This window comes from Malurus melanocephalus, unplaced genomic scaffold (genome assembly GCF_030028575.1).
Source record: "Malurus melanocephalus ecotype Western Australia unplaced genomic scaffold, MMel_1.1 scaffold_19, whole genome shotgun sequence".
In the NCBI taxonomy this organism is placed as follows: Eukaryota; Metazoa; Chordata; class Aves; order Passeriformes; family Maluridae; genus Malurus; species Malurus melanocephalus.
The window spans coordinates 386,575-396,456 of record NW_026623251.1 but is presented as its reverse complement, the minus strand read 5'-3'; the positions used below and the strand labels follow the sequence as shown (position 1 = coordinate 396,456).

Sequence of the window (9,882 nt, the reverse complement as noted above, 5' to 3'; positions counted from 1 at the left end):
CCTCACAGAGACCAGCCACATGCAGGCATGGCCATTCCTGCAGGTGCCACATATTCAGAGTAATCGCAGAATTATTTGGGTTGGAAAATCTGTAAGGTTATTGTGTCCAACCATTAACCCAGTACTGCCAAGTCTACCACTAAACTGAATCCCTAAATGTCACACCTACGTGTCTTCTAAATGCCTCCAGGGRTGGCGACTCCATCACTTCCTTGGGCAGCTCGTTCCGATGCCTGACCGCCTTTCAGTGAAACCATTTTTCTAAATATCCAATCYGAACTGGCACAATTTGAGGCCATTTCCTCTCCTGCCCCTGCTTGCCTAGGAGAAAAGCTCAGTCCCCACCTGGCGACACTCTCCTTCCAGGCAGCTGTAGAGAGCGATAAGGTCCCCCCTGAACCTCCTTTTCTCCAGGCTAAACATCCCCAGCTCCCTCAGCTGCTCCTCACAGGAGCTGCGCTTCAGACCCTTCCCCAGCTCTTCTGCCATTCTCTGGAGTCGCTCCAGCGCCTCAGTGTTTCTTGTAGTGAAAGGCACAGAGCCGCACACGGGACCTGCCGATCCGCTCCCTGGCCGTCCTAGCCCCACAATTCCCGACACAAGCAGGCGGATCACATCCCCGCCGGGCCGCTGCGGGGCGGAGCACGGGCGGGCGCAGTGCCGGTCCCACTCCCCGCCGGGGCGGGCACTTCCCGAGCCTCTGGAGCGGCCGCTTCCGGGTGAGCGGCGCGCGCAGCCCACGTGGGGCCCGGCGGGAGCGGCGGAAGCCAGGTCTGTGGTGGGGACAGGGATTGGGATCGGGATGGGGACAGGGACACGGACCGGGACACGGACACGCGGCACCGCCGGGCGCTCTCCCTCCTCTWTCCCGGCTGGGTCCGGCCCGGCCCGATCCCACGTGTGCGCGGCGCCGGGAAGGGGCCGGGAGAGGGTCCGCGTGCGGCCGCTTCATCGGCGGGCCTGCTGTGGTTTTCTTTCCCCAGTTTTCTCCGGAGGCTCCTTTCCCCGAAGCGCCAAGCCATGACGTCCCTGGCGGAGCAGCTGAAGCGGCTGGCGCTTCCCCAGAACGATCCCAGTCTCCTGGACCGCAGCGAAGCGGCATCGCTGCTCTTCAACTGCAAGGAAGCGGCGACTATTGACAGGGACACCTWTTTTGCCATCGGTGAGTTTGGCTGCTCAAGTGCCAGTGGTTTTAAAAGCGATCTACTCGACAAAAAATCCAGCTGGAGAAAAAGAAATAGGAAAGGCAAACTCGTATTCAAAAACGCCAAAAGAATAATTCAAGAAACTGCAGGCTAGTCAGCATCACTCCAGTCCTTGGGAAAAACATGGAGCAGTGCCTGTTGGAATACATTTCTGGGCACGTAAGGGTGAGGTGGGGGGCAAGAGTCAGGCATGCTCAAGGACTGGAGAATTTTCCCGGTAAGGGGAATAAATAAGTTGGCCTCATTTGGTCTGCAAAAGAGAAGGCTTTCGATGGGTTTCATAGGAGCCTGCTACTACCTTTGAGGAGGTTCCTAGAATATGGGCCAGGTTGTCCAGGGGGATGCATGGCTGGAGGACAGCAAACTGTGGGCACGAGTTGGAAGAATAGGAGTTCAAACAGGGTAGAAGGAGAAGCTTTTTCACTGTGAGGGCAATCAAGTAGCTAACAAGATTGTCCAGGGAGATTGTGCCTGGAAAAAAAAGCCCTGCCTTTTTAGAAAACCCTGACTAGATAATGGCCCAAGCAACCTGCCCCAATTTCATGGTCCTTTTAACCCTACTTGGTCAGAGCCTGGTACCTGAAAGCTCCCAAGATCCCTTCTGACTCTGTGTTTCATGAGAACATGCTGATGCCCTGCTCTTGAGTAACATTATGGCTGCAAATAATGTGAAGTGGCAGTAGCCTTTGCTGTGTTGGCACACTTCAAATTCTTTATGCTCTATCCCTTTCCATTTGTGTATAAAATTCTATCCAGGAATGTGATACTCTTGAATAAGAAAGCTGGTTTCTAAAACCAGACAGATTGGTATAAGGTATTGATTTTAAGTAACAGGATTGTAGATATATATCTTTGATGCAACACAGTATTTTTTTTAGTTTCTTAAGTGGTTACTATAGAACTGCTTGGCTGGGTTTGAGAATGACATTTTTATGGTCTCTGATCCAATATTAGATCGCTGATTCAGTGTTTGATCATTCCACTGATAGAAAAAATTAAGTCTATACATTGGCTTTGAGTTTCCTGTTTYGTCTTGCAACTGTTGCCCTCCCCATCTGTCCATCTCTGAGGGCAGTCTGCCTCCATCTTCTTGATAATCCGCATTACATCCTGTTAAGTAGTTGCAGACAGCAGGAAGATTTCCTTTTGTCTCTCTCTCCTTCACGCTAAACAAACCCAGTTCCTCATTTTCCAGGCCCCAGACCATCTCAGCGTTCCTCTRCTGAACTCACATCCATATGGCAATGTTTTTCCTCTACTGATGAGCTCAAAATTGCACACAGTGCTTCAGCTGCAGCTCCCAAATGGATGGGGCAGTTACCCCCTCTCTCAGTCAGTTGGCCATGCTCTCTCCAGCACAGCCCATGATGCTGCTGGCCTTCACTGCTCCAAGAGCACTCTGCTGACAGCTTTAATGTTGGCTTTCTTTGTCAGTTAATACTTCCAGTATATCAAAAGTTTTGGTTTTAGCCTTTTTACTGTTTGTTTTGTTGCTTGGTGAGGCTGACATATATCAGTGTAGCAAAAAAGTTGGATATGCCCGTGAGGACATAAGTGGGTCAGACTGGGAAACAAAACTGTTGTGTTTAAAACATTCCTCTAYTTTTCTCCCCCACAGGATGCACTGGATTAGAAGAGCTGATGGGGATTGATCCTTCCTTTGAAGAGTTCCAGTCCAGTTTGTTTAGTTCCACGTCCAAAGGCCTTGAACGCAGTGTTCAGACTAAAGCAGTAAATCAGCAGCTGAATAAGAACATTTCATTGTTCCTGATTCACTTGTCCCCTTACTTTATGCTTAAGCCGGCCCAGAAGTGCCTTGAGTGGCTAATTCACAGGTAATCCACCGATTATCCTACATGTCAGTAGATAAGGCTGAAAATGTAAGATTTACTTTTCCCCAGTGAGAAAAAATTCAAATAATTTTGCTTTAGTTTTCTGGAAGTTCAGGTTAAAATGTTAATAATGTCCATTTGGGCTTAGTATTTATGGGGCCAGATGCTCTTCTTCTTTGCCAATTAGATTTTTCATCTGCTGATAAATTTCTCTGAAAATTTTGACCTGTCATGTATAAAAGCAATTACTTCTTTGCCTGGTTCCAGCCTTGTCACCAAAGTTGCCCAGCTCTAAGCATCTTACAGAGTACATAGAGAGGCATTTATGAATTATGCTTTTAGAATTGGGCTTTGTAAAATAGCACATTTYGAATATTAACTGTGCATCTTATGAAGTACATAGAGAGGCATTTATGTATTGTGCTTTAGAAGTGGACTTTGTAAAATAGCACATTTGATTATTAATTGTGAACCATGAACCCTAACCTTATTTCAGTGTTTTGTAAGAAGAGGCGAAGAAAAAAATAACCAAGTATTTTATGAAGTGATGTTGTATTTATTTTTATAAATTAACCTATCCAAATGCAAAAAGTGCAGTACTTCATATCATGAAAGGTGTTTTTCTTGATACATGCTTTCTGGAATCAGAGTTTTCTTATACTTGTACTGAGATTCATACTAGGTTATTATAACATCTGGTTTAATATTGAAATCTTTGCAGAAGAAATTAGGGTAATTTTTTGTTGTATAGGGACTTAAAATTGTTGATAGTGAGGGACAAAAAGTGCTAGCAGTGTTTCTTTTTTCTAGCAGATACAGGCGAGTGACCACCATGGTTTTCTGGGCTGTAGGTGGACCATGGGTCTGAGTTAGTATGACAACCATGTCAGTTCTTGCTTAAAAGCAAGTAAGCAAGGTGTTCTGAGAAGAATGTAGATGGGTCTTTTTTTCCTTTTCAACTTCCAGATACTTTTTAACTATATATGTATGTTCTTTTCCTTAGATTTCACATTCATCTCTATAATCAAGACAGTTTGATTGGTTGTGTTCTGCCATATCATGAGACTAATCTATTTGTGAGAGTTATTCAACTTCTAAACATAAAAAGCCCAACTCATAAGTGGCATTGGATGGATTCAATAAGGGTAAAGTATTTAACTGATCCAAGTTGGAAGAAGTTAGAGGGACTTTGTTGATAATATCTTGGTTCTTTTACTAGGCTTATGAATATGCTCCACCTGTTTATGTGGCTAGTTGTAGAACTGTACTGAAAGATCTAATTACAGGATTGGATCCTGAATGCCCATGTGTTGTTTCCGCTATGTTTTTTTAGAGATTAAGGTGATATTAAAAAGTTGATGTGATTGTAATTACTCTGTTTTGGCTAAATTAAAGCACACTTTTAAGGTGGAGGTATTTGCTACTGCTAGGAAGATACATCAATGACTAAAATTTGTCTTTATTTGCAAATAGATTATGTGTAATGCTCTTCATCATCTAACTTAATGTAGATGCAATAAATTGCAAAGTAACTTGTGGATTTACATTACTTATTTGAATTTAAATGGTGTTACTTTAGAGAACTAATTAATTTAGAGATTAAAGTAATTAATTAAGAGATTAATTAAGGATTAATTAATTAATTTTGGATTAATTTAGAGATTTCAGTAATTTTATCACGTGCTTCACTTTACTCTGAGTGCTCTAATTTTACTTTCTTTCACTGCGTAAAGAAACCTGGAGTCCCACTGGCRAGGGGTACTGTCATTACACACTGCTACAAAGACCTGGATTTCATGGATTTCATCTGCAAGCTGGTGGCAAAATCTGTGAAGGTTGTTCATTTATTCTAGAGCATTRTTCGTTGTCACTTTTTCCCCCATGTTTATATAGTAGTGCTCTATTTCTTAGTATTTTGAACTACATATCAAAGAGTAAAATTAATAATTTATCAGTAAACAGTATGGAGATTTCTTTTATTATAATTTGTGAAGATGACAGTCTATTAGAAGTTCTTGTAAGGAAGTGTCTGGGAACCAATGAGCCATGACAAAACAATTTGGCCATATTGTATTATTTACTGGGTTACTGTGTTGCCTCAGAATACTTTATTGTCTTGATTTCCATCATAAACTCATTCCTGCTATTAGTTTGTAGCTGTGTCCTGAATTTCCATGTCTCTTCTGGGGATTGTCATGGGTGTTTTAAACACATGTCTTCAAATATTAATGAGAACTTAAAATTGAGAATGTTAGGTGAGCAAATTTATTTGGTTTTTCCAGCTAATGTCAAATAGAGGGTTAGTTCTGTAGTCTCAGAAGGGTAAGATATATGGCAGTTCTAGTTATCCAGAGAGCTGGGGTGCATCTGYTGTCAAACTAAGTAAAGGAGACGCATAACAGAGTTTATTCAGAGGTGTGGTAGGAGGGGTTAAACATCTACCASTTTGCTTTTTGGCTGTCCAGCTCTGAGTCTTGAGATCCACTTTTGGTGAGCAGTACACCAAAATCACAAGTGATTTTGGCTGCCTTACTCTGAATAACTGCATTGGCATCCATTTCCATCTGCTGTGTCTGTGAGGAGGAGCACTAACCTCTGGTGAGGCTTGCTGTTGTGAGAGGAGGTGGATGTTACAGGCTGGAKTTCTTAGATTTTGGTGATTTGAGGGAAGCTGAATGTGCATTTCCACTTGCCCTGATGTCTGAACATCTGATTTTTTGGGATTCAGGTCTTTTCAGAGTGTCCTGGCAATGCAGCTCAACTGAGAGTTCTTCTTGTGTTTTACGCTTCAACCATTGTGTCAGCTCTTGCAGCTGCTGAGAAGATAACAGACWCTATGGTCTCTCTGCTGCTCCCTTACATCCAAAAGGTAGGTGAAACTCTGTTTTTCCTCCTGTGATGAGGTGTGCTGTGTTTTGCTGATGTGCACCTGCAGATAAYRTCCAAGRGGGACATCCTGTGTGATGTATATAYATCTRTTGTATGCACCMCTCTAAGCCTAATTTGAAACCTCMGACAGGTGAGGGTTCATGGAAAATAAGTTTTTTCGCACTTCAGATGAGCACTTTAAGAACTGTTTTCTACTATGCATGAGGAATTAAGCTGTGAGAAATAGATATGCAGTTTTAAGAATGTTTGAAGAATGCTTTGAGATTTATCACACTGAACCAGAGAAAATGGAGTCAGAGTAGACAGGCTACTTTAATATTCTCTGTCCTCCAGGATTGTTGCCTTGTTAACAGAAGAGCAGTTAATAAAAATGTCTTCTTTATCTGTGCACCGTGCATGACAGCTTTTTCTTCTTGAAAGCTGAGTTTTTAGATCTCTTAAAAGTTGACACTTAGAAAAGAAGGTAGTCTGATTTTGTGTATGTCAGAATAAAARTAATCTTTATGTTAATATACTCTTCTGTGTTATTCTGTGTTAAAAATTCACCTTTATCTCTTTTTCTAGGGCTTGAAATCCTCTGTACAGGATTACAGAGCTGCAACATATATGATAATCTGCCAGATGACAGTAAAAGTGACAGTGGAGACTTCCTTGGTGCATTCCTTGATGGTACAGATAAGCAAGACATTATCTAAAGTGCCCTCATTAATCAGGGATGGASTGGCTTGCTTGAACCTACTTCTACAAACTCAGAAAGGTGAAAAGCTTGGGAAAAAGTAAGTCCACATGGATCGAGTTGTCCCACTTTCCAAAATCCCAGACTGCACTTCAATAATTTGAATTTTTTATTTCCTCATCACTGAAGGGATACTTCCCTCTCAGAAATTTTGGTAGTTGTCATTTCAAAGTGCTCAGAAGTTCCTTTGGCTTAATTTGAAAATTTGAGTAYACACTGCAGCAAAGGAGTCTCAGTGGTGCAGTTGGTCATCTCTTGGTCCTTCTGCTTCTTCTCTTAGTAAAGGATTGATGTCAATGTGCAAAACAGAACCCTGTCAAGTAAGAGGTTTTCTGGAAAATGCCAAAAAGTTCTGCCCCTTCAATGGAAGGTCTTTGGGTTCATGTAGTTTAATGCCTGAAGTGTAAGTGCCTCTGTACCACCACTTCTTTGATCTCACTTCAGGTGAGGTGTTCTCCTTTAGGCATGCGTAGTAGGTGCATTCCCATCCATCTCTCTGGCCTGGAACAGTTGGCTAGGGATGTTAACATGCTTTTGAACACATTAGTGGTAGTCCTACATGCTGCAGGGAGTTTGCTTGCTGGCAGAGGRGTTAGGGTATTCCAGGAAAAATCTTATGAGGGATTTGGGTAGTGGTTACCTTCCAGATACTTGAGCGCTGTACTCCATAGTAGAGGAAAAGAGGTTGAAAGTGAGGGTGTGGGGAACTAAGGAGAGGCATACTTGATACATTATGCAGCATCCAGCCAGGTGGGTGTGAAAGGAGATGAGATGAAACTTTGTATTAGCAGAAAGGGAAATGGCTTCTGCTCTGAGAATCTGTTACTGCACCATTATTTCTTATCCCTGTTGTTGCTTCTGGGGGATAGATAAGCTCCTTGCAGTGTGAGTGTGTCTTCCTGCAATTCAGTATTTTTTCTTGTACTACCAACTTCATGAAAAATGCAGGTAGGTTCACTGTGCCATTGCAGCAGCTGTGCTCAACGTGACTCAGTACCCTCTTTTCTTCTTGGATATTTATTATATGTGCCAATAAACCTCTCACCTTCAGTAAGGAGCCCTTTAAATCTTTTCAGCGTTTCTTTACAATGAGGCTGTTACCTAACACTGAAAATCCTCATGAAGTCTGTAACCCAGATAAGCATACATACTTTTCTTTTTTTTCTCCATGTTCCATTATGCAGGCCATTTAATTACCTGTGCAAAACCCCAGAACTGGTAATGGTTCTGCAAGGCCTGTCAGCCGGTTATGATATCTCTCCTCTTCTCCACTACCTGTTGCCTCACCTTGTTCGCAGTGTCGTGAGAAGGGATACAGGTAAGTTAGCTTGTATCAGTTTAAGGACAATAACTATGGTAAATGTTGCAGCTACGTAATTGCTTCTTCCATTAAAACTGTACCAGTACATGTGAAGACCTGATTGAGCTTTGGTGTGTTTGTTTTTTGGTTGTCTGGCTTTTTGGAGGGTTTTTTTTAAGTTTATTTTTCTGACTCTTAGAGACATWCTGTAGTACTGTGAAATCATTCTTAGGCAGATTTCATGTACACTATATGTGGTTTCATTAGAGGACAGCTGCATTGATCCGATGAATTGAATGTGCCTGGGAACAGTTTGGGACATGAGGCTGGCTGACACGCAGTTGTAGCCTGTGTCTGTGCTACTGAGTGTGTTTGCATTGTGGCCTTGTAGCTGCTGAATCACAGCTGGGAAAGCTCTTTTGTTGAAAAGGTCCAGATTCACCTGGAATGCTGTAAGGAGTTTTGCTGGTACAGCTTTCAGCAGCAGGTCTGGAACATTCCAAAGTGTGCTTGAATTTATTGGCAGCAATCCAGGCTTTTGGCATTTGAACATTGGTATAAAGCAGTGCTAATGGATCACGAGAGTTAGTGCTAGTAATCAGTGASCATTGTTATCTTCCAAGTTGTCTGCTTGGTTTGCTAGGGGATGATGCCTGTACAGGCTGTTAACTTTTATCACTGTGAAGGGGCTGTTCTGAAACTATTGTTCATCTTTTATGATTGTCCTTAGAGGAGCAAGAAGAGCCTGAGGAGATAGAAAATGACATTTACATCAAGCATCTTCAAGCTATTCTTGAGAGTATACCACTGGAAAAGGATTTGGATTGCCTACTGGCTTTGTGAGTTGATTCAGTTCTTTTTCTTWCACAGTACTGCAGTCACTTCTGGTTTAATAATGAATAATTGCTGACATTGGTATTAGCATTATATAAGCATATTTTTCTGAGTTCATAAGATAAGTCCAGACATGGATTTTGAAATTTAAATATTCAGTAACCCAGAAGAGCCATTCTTCTAGCAATTGTGGGAGTAGTTGTGGGACAGAGTGAAACTTCAGGCTAGGAGCAAATCTGTTCTTGCACTAAATGTATATTAATCCTAACTTGTTAAGCATTGTGTTTTATAACAGTAATGAAAACAGTACTACCCAAAACATGGTGACTTTTCCTTTTGTTTGTAATTTTAGCAAGTTTCTTGAAGAGTTTATCTCCTGTGGTACAGARATTGAATCTAATCCCACCAAAATGGCTGCACTCAATCAAAAGATTCTTCCTCTTATCAGACTCCTCGAGAGAAAGTAAGTTCCATTTTTCTATGATAGACCCACAGTCTGTAGAGTGGTAAYGTCAGTTATGATCTTGGCTTACTGGATGTAGTAAGCACCGGAGTCTTGCCGAAATAGATAAAAAAGAAATAACTGACTCCTAGTTTCTGTCCAGATTTTGTTTTACAAATCGGTCCTTACGTRTTTTATTATCACTGTAATACACAGACACACACCTACTGGCTTTGTACAGCTCTTTACTTTGTACCTGACCTTTTCTGCTTATTAYTTATCTTAGTGGTCGGCATATCCTTCATCTGTGCTAAGACATAATGGTTGATTGCCTTTGCAAAGCCACGTAAAATACCTGGTTCAGATGAATGCATGTGCACTCAGTTTCCTTTTTTTCCTTGTATTTCTCTTGTAAATACATGTTTGTCTACTATGTCCTGCAGAAAATAGTTTTGGTTTTGTCTTTTGGCAGGTATCCTAAAGCCTTAGACTCTGTGTTGGAGAGGCACCTGGAAGATTGCACAGATGAAGCTGACCAAAATCTTTTTCATCAATTTATTTCTCTTTCATTAAGCTGTGGCAAGTACAAGGTAGGTAGAAGCTCACATTGTCATCCTAGCTCTTTCGTGGTTATACTGTTAGAA

General features: G+C 41.9%; 1 protein-coding gene across 1 annotated transcript in view; it reads left to right on the top strand.

The window, feature by feature from the left end:
* Window positions 1-706: 706 nt before the first annotated feature.
* The window catches only part of HEATR1 (HEAT repeat containing 1), a 35,640-nt gene continuing 26,464 nt past the window's right edge, over window positions 707-9,882 (top strand). Inside the window, exons 1-11 of the mRNA XM_057389720.1 lie at window positions 707-771; window positions 984-1,162; window positions 2,824-3,040; window positions 4,041-4,182; window positions 4,771-4,872; window positions 5,766-5,906; window positions 6,491-6,702; window positions 7,847-7,980; window positions 8,693-8,801; window positions 9,149-9,259; window positions 9,711-9,828. Coding sequence (XP_057245703.1) covers window positions 1,021-1,162; window positions 2,824-3,040; window positions 4,041-4,182; window positions 4,771-4,872; window positions 5,766-5,906; window positions 6,491-6,702; window positions 7,847-7,980; window positions 8,693-8,801; window positions 9,149-9,259; window positions 9,711-9,828 — 1,428 coding nt within the window. The 5' untranslated portion in view covers window positions 707-771; window positions 984-1,020. The remainder of the gene's footprint in view (window positions 772-983; window positions 1,163-2,823; window positions 3,041-4,040; window positions 4,183-4,770; window positions 4,873-5,765; window positions 5,907-6,490; window positions 6,703-7,846; window positions 7,981-8,692; window positions 8,802-9,148; window positions 9,260-9,710; window positions 9,829-9,882) is intronic.